Source organism: Pelodiscus sinensis, chromosome 9 (assembly GCF_052426305.1).
Source record: "Pelodiscus sinensis isolate ZL-2025 chromosome 9, ASM5242630v1, whole genome shotgun sequence".
In the NCBI taxonomy this organism is placed as follows: domain Eukaryota; kingdom Metazoa; phylum Chordata; order Testudines; family Trionychidae; genus Pelodiscus; species Pelodiscus sinensis.
The window spans coordinates 7,904,832-7,923,133 of record NC_143060.1 but is presented as its reverse complement, the minus strand read 5'-3'; the positions used below and the strand labels follow the sequence as shown (position 1 = coordinate 7,923,133).

The following is an 18,302-nucleotide window of genomic DNA, read 5'->3' as shown; positions in this document are numbered from 1 at the left end:
GCTGTCTTTTGGTTACCCTGTGCGCTAGCCCTGACTGATAGAGCACAAAAGGTTCCTACCAGTGTCTGTGCCAGATGTTTAAGTGCTCACGCCTCTTCGTTTATCCCAGCATAACAGTAGCTCTACTTTAGACAGGCAATGCTCTGAGGGGCAAAACCCCTCAGTGACTGAATGTCCCTGGGGCTTGGGGTGAGTCTCAGAATCTCCGTTCCATCCCATCCCAGTCCGAGTTATCCCAGCTGAAGCGTGACACCCGTGAAAGACATGCTTAGGGAAGGCCTTCACAAACCTGCCTCACTGTCTTTTAAATTGTACAAGAGCCTCTCTACCATCTTTGCCGCCTCATATGGTGATCTCCGAATCACGGCCAGGTTACCTTGCCCTTGCCTGAGTGCCTGCCAGGGCCAGTGTTGTGTGTACCAGCCCCACAAATACCACATGTAAAGACAACATGGGCCATCCAGCTCCAAGAATGACAGAGAAGGATCACTCTGCTTTAATGGCACCACTGGCAGTACTCCCAGCCCTCACTCCCATAAGGCAAAGCAACCTGGGTCGGGTGCAGAGCCTAGAGGGAGCGCAGGTCCGTATCACAGAGTAAGCACTGCGCACTGGCACTGACATGAGAACATCAAAGTAGAGCAAGAAATCTCTGTGTGCTTGGGCCATCCCATGGAGGGCAGGGGGCTGAGGCAACTCCCATCCCCCAGGCCTCATGGAAGCAATGGGCATTTTGCTGCCAATCTCCAGAGGCCGAGTTGCCTGTTATTTTATTTCCTTCCCTTCCTACACCAGCTGAGTTCCATCCTCCTGCTCACAGGGCTGGCAGTTTCCCGGGTAAAACTATTTTAGGGCAGGCTGCTGGCTCTATGGCTTTAAATCCCGGATAACCTGGGAAAGTGGAGAAAATAAAGTTATGATTTAAATAGTCCACTGAAAATGACTGACAAATGCTGAGCAATGTGTTACTAGTTTGTTGCTTGACTGTGTTTCCTTTCATTTCAATGCAACAGACAAGATTACTGCAAAAAACAAAAGTTGCCTTTGCATCCTTTAACATGAACCTTCTGAGGCTGGAAATTCCCCTGTTTCCTTTAAAGGATAAGAAATTACACTGGGTGCGTTGATGAAACATTCTGTAGATTTACAAAAGTATTTTCATATTCACCATCAGCCTGGTTAAAAGACTGACACGTTCTATAAACTCCCCTACCTGCACCCCTGGTAGCACACAATGAAACAGTCAAGCAACATGCGTGGAAGCATATATTCAAATGTTTGTCACATTAGCTCAGGGTTATGAACGATCATGAGACAGACCTTAAAGATAGAGTGGTCAGTATAATTATTAATCAAGGGATTTATCAAGAAGCAAATAACTTGTCCAGTCAATTTAATTCATTTTCTGTGACACTTGACACACTCTACAAAGGCCGGTTGGTGCGTGAGACGGATGGTTGGATCTACTGATAAATGGAAGACTTTTTGTGCCATATAAAGCAAAAATATAAAAATGATTCCATGAGGCAATTACAAATGTTGGCCAACCTCCTTCATTCAACCCACACAGGAAAGAAATACATCATTGGAACAAGAAGTAACTGCTCAGCAAAAATCCCGGCTTTTCTGCCATGTTTACTTGCATTTGAAGCAGAAGACTCACCGTTGCCAAAAAGCAACGTTTTTGTCCACTGTCATTCTGCTGGAGCATGGTGGAAAACCTGCAGACCGCCGTGATGCCATCTGACATCAGAGAACGGGGTGGGATGTTCAGCATCAATGTCCAGCAAGTTCAGCAAGCCTCGAATGAACCTTTTCAAACTTTGAAGACATCCATTCGGGGTTATTTGACCCATGACAAAGTTGGTCTGCGCCAGCATGCTGCATGGCCAACCAGACCTGGATAGGTAGACCACAACCCTGAATGCTTCCAATTGCTTAACACATCAGGGCTCCAACTCTGCATTACTGGCACTGAATGTTTTAGGAGTTATGGACATGAGTGATCCTTGAGAAAACACCAAAGCAAATTGTATACAGGCCTCCTGACACTGACTGTGATATTTATGTATATTAGTATGCTCACAGCAATTTCACTTTTTTATTTCTGCAAGTTTAAATTGCTCTCCTAATCTGCTGCCTCATTTGAATATGTAATGCAATTTGAATATATAACTAAAACTGCGGGTTACGTGTGATAAAACAACTTTTAACATGGAAAATGCCATAAACTGGCTCTAACTAATTTTAATCTGGGTGACAAAAAACATGATTTTACCTGACAAAAACCCACTCTGGTAAATACCATGCTATTCTTCCCTGCTAGGTTTGGTTTTATAAACTCTTTGGGTAAGGGGATTTTATTTTCTATATGCACAACAGCTAGAACCATGGTCTGTAAGCAAGACTTCAGTATAAATAACTAGAAGATTTAGCTGGCATTGCTAGAGTCAGCAGTGTCCCCATACAGATTAGGAGGGGGGTGGAGCTTCAGACCCCCTCCCCAGACTTCCTTGAAGGACCTGGGGTTCAGTATGCAGTCTGCCCTGGTCAGAGAGGACTACCCCAGTCCTCACTCACCACAGCCTGTTGCAGCTGCAACAGAGCCCTTGCTCCCCCCTGTGGTCATTATACAGTATAACTCTCCCTGCCAGCAGAAGCCTCCCTTTCTGTGTTATGAGAAACAATCACATTCCAGGCACATCCCATTGTCCTGACACAAACTCTGGCCTTGCTTTAAGTCATCATGGCTACATCTACACTGGCCCCTTTTCCGGAAGGGGCAAGTTAATTTCAGCTATCGTAATAGGGAAATCCGCGGGGGATTTAAATATCCCCCGCGGCATTTAAATAAAAATGTCCGCCGCTTTTTTCCGGCTTTTAGAAAAGCCGGAAAAGAGCGTCTACACTGGCCCCGATCCTCCGGAAAAAGCGCCCTTTTCCGGAGGATCTTATTCCTACTTCATTCACTCCCTCACGTACAGACAACCTCTCAAATATATACAGAAGATAATGACCTGCACTAAAGGTTCGGCTTTTGTTTTGTTAAAGTTCTTCTTCCACAGGCAATGCTCTTGAAGTATAGCATTAGCCCAATCAATAAATAGGAACATGTTACATTAGCAAAGAAATGCCTATTCAGGATACAAGGTCCTTCAGAAGTGGAAAGAGACAGAACTCAGCTGCAAGAAGGCTTGCAAAAAGGGCATTGTTTGTTTGTTTTGTTTGTTTGGAGTCTTTTGGCCCCACACAGACCCTGAGGTTCTCTCTGATTGGCTAACACAGTTTGTGCTGCCCAGTGTTAGCCTGCAGAGCCTAAGTCTTGGCTTCAACTCAGCCATCTTGGAAGGGTTGGGTGATTACAATACACATGGGAATCTGGAGAATACAACGGGTGAAATTCAGCCCAGAGATGCCAGGCAGGCTTTCCGTCCAGTCTGTGAGGGGTGCTTACAGAAGATAGGTCTCTGTACTGGTCCATGCATGGCCTGCCTAGGAGGTCACGGGGGGATGGACTGGGGAGGTCATGGAACAGGGTGGATTGCTGCAATGTTCTTTGGTCCAATATAAGTTACATTAAACACAGCACCTTGCACCTGATTCGCCCACCCCTGGCATTGCTGGCCCTTAGGCATAAATCCAAGGATGTCAACGGATCTACATCAGTTTACTGTGAGGGGTAGCAGGCCCAAGCTGACTGATCTGGGTCCAGACTCCTCAAGAGCTAAATAGCCTTGAACTTGGCTTTGAACTGAGCTTGGATCTAAACTTTCCACCCAGCCCAACACTTTTGAGTTGAACCAAATCCTGCTCTGCCTATCCTTGGGCAGGCTTGGTTCTGAATCCAAACTTTGGGGACCCGTTCTGACCTCATCATATGTTCACTCCTGGAGAAGCCAAGCAGCTAACTGCATTTCCTTCAATCTCTGAATGACTGAAGCTGTACCGAGGGGAAACATAGAGCCTAATGGACAGTCTATTGTCTCTGTTATCTGCCAGCTCCGGGCTGGGGTTAGGATGAGGAGAGATTAATTTGTTTCCTTCAATTAGTGTCTGAATTCATTGTAAATCAAAGCCAAACCAGCCGAGAAGTGTCTGCAGCCCCGTCTTTCAGCCAAAGTATCCCCACAGAAAGACGTTAATAGCTAGCAGGATTATAGCATTAACGTTGCAAACCGTCCTTGAAAGGGGCCTCTCCGTAATGTTAGTAAGTTTCCTTTCCAGGACTGCTTTCTCTTCCTTGGTCAGTGAGGGTCCTGGGTTGGTGGAAATGCCACAGAACCAGAAGTACATCTTCTTCCAGCATGGCGGGCTTGCTGCTGCAGGAAATCCATACCAAGAGGCAGAATGAGTCCCATATTCTAAACGCTGAGATAGTCCACTCCCCTCCCCGTTGTCCCATGCCCTCAATGCACCGGGTCACCTCTCTGAACATCGCCTATGCAGCACTGTTGCTTGAGGCGCATGGGGTGAACACCAACCACACTGAGCTACATCCTCAATGGAAGGGAACGCTTCACCATCTCAGCCAGGTCCAGGAACCAGTGGCTTGAAGCTCAGAAGGGCTCTGAGCAGGGGCTGTGCCCTCTCACTTTGTACTGGCTGTCAGTGCGAGCAACAGGGAGACGGGGCAGAGAGGAGTGAATGGGAGGGCCGGGGTTTTGGGGAAAGAGGAGCTTATGTTGGAAAGGGTGGTGCTAGGTGAGGGGCCTTGGAAGGGAAAGGAGAGCATGAGCGTGAGGCCTCAGAGGAAGGGATGGTACGAGGGTGGGGCCTCAAAGAGAGGGGCAGTGCAAGAGTGGGTCCTATGGGGACTGGTATAAGGAGGTAGAGCCAATGTTTGGGTGCTCATGCTCCCCCCCTCCTTTTAGGGTGCATTTACACTGCACCGTTATTTCGAGATAGCTTTATTTCAAAATAACAATCCAAGCATCTACACAGCCATTCCGTTATTTTGAAATAATTTTGAAATAATGGAGGGCTTATTCTGAAAACTGTAAACCTCATCCGACAAGGAATAATGCCTATTCCAAAATAGCTTATTTCAAAATAGCAGCAGTGGAGCATCTACACACGCCTTATTTCGAAATAGCTATTTCAGAACTATTCCGGAATCGCTTATTTTGAAATAGCTGTGCAGTGCAGACGTACCCTCAGGGACTTTCCATTCCTAAGCGCTTCATTAAAAGGATTCACCCCAACCAGCATTCATAGTCTAGAACTGATCATGACTGTGTCGTTAAAAAGCAGCTGTCTTCTAAGAGCACAGAGCCAAGTCTTCACCTTCTTGCCAGGGCTGCAGAGGAAGCGAATGGGTAGGCTGGTCAAACAGCACTGCCCAGGCCAAACTCACAGCACAACTTAAACCAGCTGAAAGCACCTTTAACGAGCATGCTACATTCATAGCAATGTGCCAAGTGCTGGGCAAACGTTAGCTCGTCTTTGCCACTTGTTGGAGGTGGCCAAGTGAGTATAGCGGTATACAGAAATGGAGATGCACAGCGGTCAGGTGATTTGCAGAACGGCTACTGATATTTTGCACCTCCGTGTTTGGATGCATCACGCGAGCCATTTTCAGAAGTTCCCCATGCCTCGTATCTCCCAGGGAAGTGGACCAGATGCATGGGATGAACACAGCCACTCAGCCTCTGCTACAATCGGACATAAAGAGTCTTACCGTGAGTCCCCAAAACCAGTGGCCCCTTTGGAAAACAGTTACCCTAAATCAGTGGCTCAGCTACAATTAAGATTGAGATGGTCTTGAACCCCAGTCCTGTGTGCAGTCCACAAATCCAGCCTGCTTACTTTGCTTCCTCAGTCTTAAAGAGTAACCCTAGGAAAATCTGTCCTTCAATGAGATTAAATGAGTCCAGTCATTTGACATAAGCAGTGAGGAGTCCTGTGTCACCTTATAGCCTAACCGAAGTGTTGGAGCATAAGCTTTTGTGGGCAAAGACCCATTTCTTCAGATGCATGTAGTGGAAATTTCCAGAGGCAGGTATAAATATGCAGGCCAGAATTAGGCTAGAGATAACGAGGTGCACCTCCAGATCAGCTTCTAGAAGTGGGTCTCATCCTCTGTGATTGGATCCACCTCATCATCTCTAGCCTGATTCTGGCCTGCATAGTTATACCTGCCTCTGGAAATTTCCACTACATGCATCTGATGAAGTGGGTCTGTGCCCACGAAAGCTTATGCTCCAACACTTCGGTTAGTCTGAATCTGCAAAAGCGGCGAGGAGTCCTGTGGCACCTTATAGACTAACAGGGCTACCCCTCTGCTACTCGACAGTCATTTGACATGTGGTCCTAGTGGGCAAGGCATTGGCCTCCTAAAGCAGGAAGCATAATGGACAGTGTTTCGGTAGGGTAGTGGTTATCGTGTTTGCTTAACACACAGAAGGTCCCTGGTCCAAAACCACTTCAGACACACAACATCTTCTCTTAAGACAAGAAGCAATGGGCTTAAATTGCAGTGAGGGGGAGGTTTAGGTTGGGTATTAGGGAAAACTTCCTGTCAGGGTGGTTAAACACTGGCATAAATTGCGTAGGGAAGTTGTGGAATCACCACCACAGGAAATAGTTAAGAGCAGTTAAGATGTCTATCAGGGATGATCTAGATGGTGCTTGGTCCTTCTGTGAGGACAAGGGCCTGGACTTCATGCCCTCTCAAGGTTGCTTCCAGTTCTACAATGCTATAAAGCAGTTGTTGTGTAAGGAATAATGACCCTTCTTAGTTCTCCCCTGACCAACTTCCACCAACCTCCACAAAACTTGTAGGGTTTCATGGTCTCCAACACAGAACTCATGCCTTGTTTATCATGAAAGAAGCACTGTGTTAATTATACCTTTTAACCGTCACTTGCTGTTCTTTCCAAATATAATCCGCTTTGAAAGGTAGCATGTCATAAAAGCTTGAAAAGCATGTTACCAAACCTCATTAAATTGTTGTATAAGCTGTTCTGCATTTCCTTTCCCGTCACTGCTAATTACCGAATTACCAAGATGTCAGGCTATAAAAAGATGCGCTGGGTCAGGTATAATAAGAATCGATAAGACACGACAGCATCATCCGGAACAGCTACACTATGCTTGAATCCAAACTTTCTCCTTTTCCAAGACATGGAGGTGAACTTTTCTTGTGGTATCTCACTTCTCATTCTGATGAGAACTAGTTCAAGCATGGCCCGTCTACACTTAAGGAAATGTAGAAAATCTCACGAGAGCGGGCTCAGTTTGGAAGATCTCCAGTTTTGAGGACTCAAGGGCATTAAGTTTAAAACATGCACCTGATACTCTGGATGGCTTTCCAAAGGAAGTCTCTCAGCACACCAAGAAAGGGCAGGGTGCTGTTTTCTTTCTAATAAACAAATAATTAGAAGTGTGCTCATAGAATTTGCTGATGCATAGTTGGGAGGCGTCACCGCAGAAAAGAGTTGGAATATTAGACAGGAACATCTAGATCACCTTGAAGATTTAAGTAACAGAAATGGGCTGAAATTCAGTAGTACAAAGTGCAAAGTTATGCATTTAGGGGCTAATAAGAATCTCTGTTATAAATGGGGACTTAGTTGGAACAGAGAAAGGCGAAGGGAGACTTGGGTACGGAGGGTGGCAGGAACAGGCGATTAAAACCATTTTCTGGATGTTCACTGAAGTTTTTTCTCAGTGATTGTTAACTCTTTTAGGCCTAACGCTAAGGCTATGTCTACACTGTCAGGTTCTTGCGCAAGAACAGCCATTCTTCTGCAGAGCGTCCACACTGCCTGCCCGCTCTCGCGCAAGAAGATTTATAGTAAAGCGTGATAAGACAGGGCTTCTTGCACAAGAGCTATGCTCTTTTCTAACAAGTGTAAGCTCTCTTGTGCAAGAGTTCTTGCGCAAGAGGGCAGGGTGGACGCGTGGCAGGGGTTTCTTGTGCGAGAAAGCCCTATGACTAAAATGGCCATCAGCGCTTTCTTGCGCAAGAGAGCATCCACACTGCCATGGATGCTCTTGCACAAAAGCACATGGCAGTGTGGATGTGTTCTTGCACAAGAGTTCTTGCACAAGAACCCTTGCGCAAGATGTTCTTGTACAAGAACCCGCCAGTGTTAACATAGCCCAGGTGCCCTGCCTGTGAGAGTTAAAACCATAGAGGATGGGCCCTAGAGAGTCCCCAGGAATGCTAATAAAGCAGGAAGTGAGTTGGCAAGAGGCCAAGAGTGCCCATGGAAACAGAATATGGGCTTTGCATTGGCAGCAGCAGCTTTCCTGTCCCTGTTGTGTGCCCACAGGAGAGTCTGAAAGGAGCTAGGCATGGCTAATCCAGCAATAGCCATGCCTAGGGAAGGACTAAGTCTTGAAGCTACAGATCTGTTAACTATATGGGGGGCAGAGGGGTAGCTCTGTGGTTTGAGCATTGGCCTGCTAAACCCAGGGTTGGGAATTCAATCTTTGCAGATGCCGTTTGGGGCAAAAATTTGTCAGGGATGGTACTTGGTCCTGCTGTGAAGGCAGGGGACCAGACTTGATGACCGTTCAAGGTCCCTCCCAGTGCTAGGAGATAGGCAATCTCCATTGTCAAGTATAGACATAGACTAAGAGTCACCTGGCCAAAGGACTCAGCTTGGGGCTTTCAGAGCCCTTGGGGAGCAGTGGTGCCTGCTTAGTGCACAGCCCCAGTGACTCCTCTCCTTGCACCATGAGCTAGCCCCTCTCTGCACAGGGCCCCTATTCCCCTCTGCCTGCACACTGGGCTACTCCTCCTGCCTGGACACAGCTTCTGCACCTGCACAGCTCACACTTAGACTCCAGGGCTATGTCTACACTTGTGTCTTCTTGTGTGAGGAATATGCATATGAGGAATATGCAAATGAGGCTAAGCGTTGAATATCACTGAGCCTCATTTGCATAACTAATGAGTTGCCATTTTTGCGGAAGAGGTTCTTGCGCAAGACAGAGCTGTCTACACTGCCCCTTCTTGCGCAAGAAAAACCCTCTTACGCAATGCTGTTACACCTATTACTTGAGAGGAAGAACGGCGTTGCGCAAGAGGGTTTTTCTTGCGCCAGAAGGGGCAGTGTAGACAGCTCCGTCTTGTGCAAGAACTTCTTCTGCAAAAATGGCGGCTCATTAGTTATGCAAATGAGGCTCAGTGATATTCAACGCTTAGCCTCGTTTGCATAATACTCACGCAAGAAGATGCGAGTGTAGATAAAACCTAGCTACCTGCACCCTGAACAGTTTTCACTTTTTGAGCCTCCCTACTCTGAGTTATAATTTTTGGTTGAGCGCTCCCCCCATTACCCCCCCCGCCCTTCCCCGCCCCTGACCCAGATGGGTTGGGTGCCCTGCTCAGATGTGTCAGGGAGTGGCGGTGGCATTCCCTCCCTGGGCGTTGCTGTATGTAGCTGGGCCTCAGGCCCCAAGAGATGTCAAACCATGCTTGTACCCAAGCATCCCCAACCGTTGCCTGGAGCTCCACATCTTCCCCTACAGAGCCCTGGCGTTCTTCTAGCATGTTGCAGGGGCTTCAGAGATAAAAAGAGACCTCCCCCCGCCCCGGGCTAGCTAATACTTAGTCCTGTCCCTATGCAGGGGACTGTATTAGCTGACTTATCAAGGGCCCACATTTCTGTGGGTTCTGTGCTAAGGGACAATGTTGGCACAAGAACAAATGGATATAAACCAGCCATGAACAAATTGCAGCTGGGAAATAGAAGGCGGTTTCTAACCACCAGAGGAGTGATGACCGGGAACAGCCTCCCCACAGGAGTTGGGGTGGTGGTGGTGGGAACTGAATTGATTTTAATAACGAGTGAGTGAGAACTGGAAGCATTTATGAGTGTGATTGTGGGTGGGGTGGGGGGTTTTGCATGGAGGTGTGGGGCAGGGCTCAGCAGCCCTATGGGTTCACTTCCAGTTTATGTCATACGTTCCTAAAGCTCATGCTTCCTGGCTTCAACTGGTCACCGGCAGGGGTCAGGAAGGAATCCCCCCCGCACACACGCACGTAATGGCCTTTTGTCACCATCCTTTGAAGCACCAGCGATAGCTACCGCTGGCGGACTCACCCTGGACAGACTAAACTGGTGCTCTCAGGCGGTGGGGAGAGGGAAGGGGAGACAGAGCATTTTCTCATACTTAGGCACTTGGCTGGCTGGTTCTTATTCACATGTGAACTGCACCATTGTATGTGGCATTGAGACAGAAACCCCCCACCCAGTTACCGTCAGAGTATGCTGCCTGCCTTTCCTGGTGTACCTGGGTATAACCAGGGCCAGATTGCCATCTGGTGAAACCCTGCACCTCCACCCTGCTTCCCCGATGCCTCCTCCCATACTCTGTACCCCTCATTTTTGGCCTCACCCTGGAGCCTAATGAGTCCAGCACAGTTAAAGTGCAGGAGCGGGATGGTAGTGCGAGGTCTGGGTGGGAGGTAGGGTGCAAGAGTGGGCTGGGATTGCAGGGTCCAGGTGGGAGGTAATCAGGCTGGGGGTGTGGGTGGGAGGTCTGGGTGGGAGGTAGGGTGCAGGAGTGGGCTGGGATGTGAGTGGGAGGTTGGGGTGGGAAGTAGGGTGCAGGAGTGGGCTGGGATGTGAGTGGGAGGTTGGGGTGGGAAGTAGGGTGCAGGAGTGGGCTGGGATGTAAGTGGGAGGTTGGGGTGGGAGGTAGGTGCAGGAGTGGGCTGGGATGCGGGTGGGAGGTCGGGGTGGGAGGTAGGTGCAGGAGTGGGCTGGGATGCGGGTGGGAGGTCAGGGTGGGAAGCAGGGTGCAGGAGTGGGCTGGGATGTAAGTGGGAGGTTGGGGTGGGAGGTAGGTGCAGGAGTGGGCTGGGATGTGAGTGGGAGGTTGGGGTGGGAGGTAGGTGCAGGAGTGGGCTGGGATGTGAGTGGGAGGTTGGGGTGGGAGGTAGGTGCAGGAGTGGGCTGGGATGTGAGTGGGAGGTCGGGGTGGGAGGTAGGTGCAGGAGTGGGCTGGGATGTAAGTGGGAGATAGAGTACAGGAGCAGGGTGGCAATGCAGGTCTGGGAGGGAGAGAGGAGGTGGGAGGGGGCAAAGAATTGGGGCTCTTACCTGGTGCTGCTGTAGGGAGGGCTCTACATGGCCCTGTGCTTGCCGGCACCACACCCCTCTGCTCCCATTGGCTGCAGTTCCAGGCCAATGGGAGCAGCAGGCTGGATCCTGCAAGCAAGCGTTGCTAGCGGCGATGTACGCAGCTCCAGTGGGGAGGGAAAGGGAGGAACAGCAGCACGCAGAGCCACTCCCCGCTCCAGACAGAGTCACAGCACGCAGGGGCTTTAGTGGCTGCATTCCAGCGCCCCAGACTAAAGGGGGCTCCCTTCGCCTGGGGTCCTGGGCTGCAGCTCCTAAAGCTACTTTCATAATCCAACCTTATATCTCCCATGGGGGGGAGGGGACACTTCTGCATGGATGCATCTCAGCCCCTCCGAGTCTCTGCCTGTGGCACAGGACAGTCTAGTGTCCCAACGGCTGTCAGACTTCAGTTGGGGTTTCGAGGGTGAGGGTTGGTGGTCTCTGAAATATTGAAGGTCAGACTCCAGGTCCTGGTGGTCCCTTCTGGGCTGAAACTCTCCCCTGCTAACCTGCTTCCTGCTACCTCTTTAGCTCATCTGTACAGCCTCCCTGTGGTCACTGGCGCTTATGCCTGCCACAGGGGTCTCTGGGCAACTCAGCTCCACGCAGTGCTTTTCATCTGGAGCGCTCAAGGTACATTATGTAGGGAGAAAGCCTCAACCCCATTTTATAGTAAGGGAAACTGAGGCACAGAGACTTGTGCACGGTCACAGCGCAGTCAGTGGCAGAGAACCCAGGTCCCCCAGATCCAGTGCTCTAGCCACTGGGTGACGCTGCCATCTTGACACGGTTGCATCCCTGACTAAGTTAGGCTACTAGGGCAGGCTAGGGCGGTTGGAGAAAGCGACTCTAGCAGAAGCTGACAAGCAGCAGCGATGGGGCAGGAAGTGCAGCTGATGCGTGTGGAATTGGAAAGGCAGCCGAGGACAAGTTTGTCTGTGACTGCTGTGCTTCATACAATTTGAATGCTAAAAATTAGCAGCGTCTCATTTACATATTTCATGTGCCTAAGGATGCCGGCAGGTAGCACTATGGAGGCTGTTTCCCCCAAGCCTTTAAAATAGATGGTTGTAATTAGCCCGCCACCTCTCTCTAGCTGCCTGAAAAGCTCCTTGCAGAATTATTGTGATGCCATACCCACCCTGGCAGGAAGCATCCCTGAGAATCAGGCCTATTAACACCTCCACAAATTGCCTAAAATAGCCTGTCTCCATCTAAAAATGTCTTGGCTTTAAAGTCCTTATCAGAGGCCCCCTAGGGCTTAAAAGCAGGTGCATCATTGGTCTAACGCACTGCTTCTCTGGCCCCAGTGGCTGGCACATCAAGCTGGGAAGTTTCCCCATCCAGCTGGCTTGGCAGATGTAGGCAGTTAAAGGCAGGATACTTCGAAAATGCTTTTGCTGGTGCCGGGCTGAGTCCGGCTCATCCTGGCTCGGAGGCCTGGGCAATGTGGAAGAAAGGAATTCAGAGGGAGGAGGGAACATTTCTGGAGAAGGTTGTTTTGATTGTAACTGGAAGTTCTCTGGAACTACACAGAGGCCTGGAATGTTAGAATACACCCGGGGGAGAAGGGGGAACAGGCAGAGTGCAGGTGTGGTGGGCAAAGGTAAATGAACTGAGTACGTCTCTCTCACGTCCCCGAATGTGGCATGGTTAGATCCATGGCCCTAATGCTACTGAGGTCACTGAAAGGATGCCAGTGGGATTTGAACATGGTCCCTACGCCCATGCACATGGTAGACATCCACCTATGTGGCCGCCCCAGCTAACCTACCGTCATGGTCTTTGTTCCCTGAATCTGCGTTCTCTTCCGTCGGCTCCTCTGCATCACTCTCGCCCGTTGATGGGTTGACCTCCGCCAACTCGTTCTTGTCCTTCTCCAGGTCAGTCGTGGGAGCGCTGCTGTGTCGAGTCCACCAGGTCAGGCTGGCCAGCTGGAGGCAGCGATGCAAAGAAAGATGGGGAAAAGCAATTGAAACAGCTGTCAGCTCACAGTCCTGGGCCAGCGTAGGCTGGAAATGGGAGCTGTGAATCATAGACTACTAGAACTGGAAGGGATCTCGAGAGATGCCCTGCCCTCACAGTAGGACAAAGCACCATCTAGATCACCCTGACAGGTGTCTGTCTAACCTGCTCTTAAATATTTCCAATTATGGAGATTCCACAACCTCCTTAGGCAACTTATTCCAGTGTTTCACCACCCTGACAGTTAGGAATTCCCTTCCAGCATGATTGTGAACCTACTTTCTGAGAATGGTTATCCAGCCAGTTATGCACCCACCTTATAGTAGCCCCATCTAGGGTGTAGTTGCCTAGTTTATTCATAAGAAGGCTATGCAAGACCATGTCAAATGCCTTACTAAAGCATAGGTATACCATGTCCACCCTTATCCACAAGACTTGTTATCCTATGAAAGAATCCTTTCAGATTGGTTTGACATGATTTTTTCTTTACAAATCCGTGCTGGCTGTTCCCTATCACCTTATTATCTGCCAGATGTTTGCAGATGATTTCCTTAATTACTTGCTCCATTATCTTCCCTGGCACAGAAGTTAAACTGACTGCTCTGTAGTTTTCTGGGTTGTTCTTATTTCCCTTTTTATAGATAGGCACTAGATTTGCCCTTTTCCGGTCTTCTGGAATCTCTCCTGACGTCCATGGTTTTTCAAAGATGATAGCTAAAGGCTCAGACACCTTCTCTATCAGCTCTGTGAGTATTCTAGGATGCATTTCATCAGGTCTTGGGGACTTGCAGACATTTAGCTTTTCTAACTTTTAACTTGTTCTTTTTTGGTATTTTAACTTCCAAATGTACCCCATTCCCACCAGGGGTGTGTCTAGATTACATGGTTTTGTCAACAAAAATGGACTTTTGTCGACAAAACTATACCTGCGTCTACACTACCGCTGAGTTCTGGCTACATAACGTCGACGGAACTCGGCAGTTTTGTCGACGGCGGTAAACCTCATTCTACGAGGAATATGGCGTAGGAATATGCATCTATACCCTCCTTTGCGTCTACACTCTCATGTCGACAAAGCAGCTTGCTTTGTCGACAGAACTGGCTGTGGTCTAGATGCTCGTTGTTGATAGAAGCTTTGTCGACAGTAACTGTCGACAAAAACCTGTAGTCTAGATGTACCCTAGCATTCATTATGTTAGAAAAAAAACCCCAAACAGCACAGTTTTTATGAGGTGAAACCCTCTCCATTTTAATCAGAGAAGATGGATGGTGACAGGATGCCTAATAGTTCTTCTGTGTTCAGTTGGCTTGTACCATTTTAGTCCTTAGGAGACTACCTGAGGCCACTAGTGCCTGCAGGGGGAGGGGGTGCAGAGAGGGCCACCCAGAGGGGCCGGGAGGGGGCACCCCATTTAGGAACTGACATTTTTGGCAGGAAGACCGGGGCGGTGTATGACCTATGTGCTCCCAGGAGTCCCCTTTGAGACCAACACACTTCTCTGTGTGAAGGCCTCTCTCTTTGGCAGGATCTGTACTGGTTGAGATCTGGATGGGGAGCCCAAAAGATGCATGTGTGGAAGTTGCAGGCAGGGCCATTAGGCTTGGTGGTCATCTAGCGTGCCCCCTGCACACATGCTTTGTCTGGAAATGGGCGACGGGGGAAGGATCACATGGGGATTCTGTTCTGTTCCCTCCCTCTGGGGCATCTGACATTGGCCACTGTGGGCAGACAGGACACTGGGCTGGACAGACCTTTGGCCTGACCCAGTGTGGCCGTTCGTATGTGCTTATGCTCCTTTTCCCCCAACATAGGGTCCAGTGAAAGCCAGGGAAATATTCAGCTTTAATGAATTAAGTTGCTGATTTCTGCCCCACCCTGGCAACCTGCCGAACCACAGCCAGCATCGCAGGTCATTAACTCCTGGGCGCGGCAAGCATCCAGGGTGATGACACAAGCAGCTGGGTCTCCAGGGAGACGCAACGGGACAACGGCCACATTCAGAAGGTCGGCCCGGCCAGACCGGGAGGGCATTTTGCAGTGAAACCCCATCAGAGGAACCCCGCTCAGACCCAAGGCACAACCACCCAGCAGTTCAAGGTTAGAGCAAAGGAACAACCACGAGAAGGAACAACAACGGGACAGGGCAAGGCAGAGGCTGGACCTTCCACCACACCAAGGCGGACCTGGTCATTCAGAGTTAGATGGCTCCCACCCTTATTTGGGCACATGGGAGAAAGAGAGAATGTCCCTCAGCTCTGTTGTATGGATTGTGACTCCAGCCATGATGTGCCCTGCTGTGAGGAGGGTGGAGGGAGAGGGGCTAGGAGTGGGGGACTTCCCAACTTACGAACCGGTTACGGACCAAGCAATTGGTCGTAACTCGGTTCGTTCGTAAGGCGGACCCCCTTTAGTTACACGCAACCGCGCTGTTCGTAAGCGCAGATCGCGTTCGTAACTCAGGGTCCGCCATTTATGACAGCTTTGGTCGTAACTGCGAATGGTCGTAAGTTGACCGTTCGCAATTCGAGGACTGGCTGTATTCTTCAGGGGAAAGCACTGCAGAGAATGCATGTTAAAACCAATACAGGAACCTACAGGCCTTCTCCAAAACTCATCAGAGATCGGCTTCCCCACGCCAACCTCCAGCGGGTGTCCGTGTTTCCAACCCTTCCTTGGGGTTCCCTACCCTGGGATGGAAGGTCCTGTCTGTTTGATGGATAAGGAGCAGGTCTTAGCGGGTGGGGAACCTAAGGCCTGGGGGCTTGATTCTGGCCTCAGGTTTGCCTGGATCTGACCCCCAAGGCTTGGGGTTTTCCCCCCAAGCATTGGTGTGCCATCCCCCTCCGCCATGCAGCTGAGCGTGAAGCACCAATGCTGGCTCCCTGCCATGGGGGGAGGAAGCCCAAGCCTTGCGGGCTGGAATCAGGCAAGCCAGAGCCGGGACTGACCCATAGGCTCTGTCTGGCAGGGGGACAAAGTGACTCACGCCCTGCCACTCCCCTGGCTGGCACAGCTAAGCGCTGCCTGGCGGCTTTTCCCCAACAAAATCTACTAGCCCGCACCCCCCAGGTGCTGGTGTGTGAGGGGAACAAGAGGGAAGCCGAACGTCTGTCTCCTGCTCAGTCGCAGACCATGTCCGTGAGGTGGGTTTTTTACTTTTGGCTTTTTTCCCCCTCACTTTTGTGCACCCCCTCCCCAACTGATTTTTCTGTGGGTCAGCAGCCCCTGACTCAGAAAAGCTTCCTTACCCCTTAAACGCTGGGGATGTAGCCACAAGTCTCTACTCTGTCGGCCTCTGGAGAATCCGGTTTGAAGGAGGAGAGCTGAGCCTCCGCAAAAGGAGATATCTCTCTGGAGGCGATGCAGTCTGAGAGAATTTGTCTCATTGCCTTCCCTCCTCACCCTTCCCCACACACTGGGCTTAGTGCTTGCAGGGGCTGTGGTCACCCTCCCCGAATGGATTTATATACAGTCCCTGCCCTGCAATGAAACACAGACATAACATAGTCCGATCGCCCTCAGAGAGTGCAGGAAATGGCCATTTCTGTCACACTAGCCTTCAGAAAAAAGTGAGCAGCAAGGCAGGGACGGGGACCTGGCTCTATACAGTCCACTTGGCCATTCCCCAGCAAAAAGACGGCAGTGTTGGCGTCACAGAGAACGCTACAGCTGTCCTTTGACAGGCTGGGGTGGAGGAGGCGTCTCCTCCCTACCCCTCTGTAGCCCGTGCCAGGCCTAGCCTGCATGTTCAGGGATTCAAGGCACCCTCGCGCTCTGTGCTGGTCTGGAAACGGGCTGGGAATCAGCTGCAGAGGAAGAAAAAAAAATCCGCAACCTCATAACTTTTACAGCACAGCACAGTCAGTTTGTGCACTGACTTGGCACAAACAAAAGAGACATTCAGCAGCGCAGTCTCTTGCGTTCAGGGGAGCCAGCCGATCTGTCTGCACACGCCTCCTTTTTATTAAAAGCCGGGAGGTGTCACATTCACACCGTAGGACGTGCCAGTTTCCATTTCTCAACGGCTTTTGCAGGCCTGGGAGGCCGTCTCCTGCCTCCGCAAGGAGCAGAAGCAGCTGCTGTCGTCAGAAACGAGCGCTCTCTTTCACGCATCCTTCCCGAGGACCCAGCAATCCCAGGATGGGCCAAAACACTCAGCTGGTAGCAAGCAGGGTTGCCAGATGGTTTCCCACAAAAAAACGGACACGTGGTATTTTTTTGGTCGAGCAAAAAAAAAGGAATGCGGGCTAAAAAGCCCCCCCGTTCTGGGGCACCTAGAGCAGCAATCGTGGCCCCGCCTCCCAACTGGGGTGGGGTGGGAGGAGTGGCTGGACAATCACATGCTCCTAGCGCTGATCGTGGCCCCGCCTTCCAGCCGCTCCCCCCGCCCACGCCAGGCTTCCATCCGGTGCGCAGCCGGAAAAATCAGAGAATCCCTGACATTGCACATGTCCAGTATTCTCTGATTTTTTTTTACCGGACAAAGAGCACGAATACCGGACTGTCCGGTAGAATAGCAGACACCTGGCAACCCTAAGAGATGTGCAACCAAACTCACATGTAAATGCTGGACTGAACCAGTCTGGATTTTCCGGAGACATGCACAGTGTGGGCCTGGAACCGAGCTAGGATTTTAATTGACCTGGGTCCGGAACTAGTCACACCCCTTGGTTTATACTCATTCCCTGCTCTGCCCGTGAGGAGGTGGAAAGCGTCGGTTCTTGTGCAACCCACCGTGACCAGTGGGGGCCTATCGTCACTGTTTGCTTTGTTGTGCTGTATGTGATTCATATTGGACCGGTGCTGCTCTGTAGTGACTCTGTGTGTGTGTAGTGCCCAGCAGGGGATGGGATCTTTGGGGAGAACTCCTGAGGGACGGCACGTAGGGAATGGCCCTGCTGTCCTGTCCCCTGATCCTAGGGGCAAGATGCAACCAGTGACAGTAGCTAACACCTTGCCCAGGAATCTGAACAAAGGAGGGGTTGTCTGGAAGGCTGGGGCCAGTTGCTGGGCATGTGAGTTTAGTTTTCTGGCTGGCTTAGGGAGAAGGGAGTCTAGCTGGCTTGGGGGGCCGAGCAGGGGCCCGTATCCCCAAGACGGAGGGTACTGAATGCTCCTGGTTCCTGCAACAATGAATCTGGGCTAAGCTATGTCCCTGTCAATGAATAAACCTTCTGTTCTATTTGCCAACTGTCTCTCACATCTGGCTGAGGGTGCAGGGCCCGGTGACTCCCCCACACTCCGTGGCACCCACACAC

At 50.4% G+C, this 18,302-nt stretch overlaps 1 protein-coding gene across 2 annotated transcripts in view; it reads right to left on the bottom strand.

Moving 5' to 3' along the window:
* Positions 1–1,253: 1,253 nt before the first annotated feature.
* Positions 1,254–18,302, bottom strand: part of SLC5A9 (solute carrier family 5 member 9) — a 70,319-nt gene continuing 53,270 nt past the window's right edge. Inside the window, exons 14-15 of one of the 2 annotated variants that reach the window (XM_075935943.2) lie at positions 12,853–13,012; positions 1,254–4,316 (exon numbers count right to left, since the gene is read on the bottom strand). In XM_075935943.2, the coding sequence (XP_075792058.2) occupies positions 4,111–4,316; positions 12,853–13,012 (366 nt within the window). In that variant the 3' untranslated portion in view covers positions 1,254–4,110. Of the gene's footprint in view, positions 4,320–12,852; positions 13,013–18,302 lie in introns of both variants that reach the window. The other variant, XM_025186312.3, reaches the window with a different exon arrangement.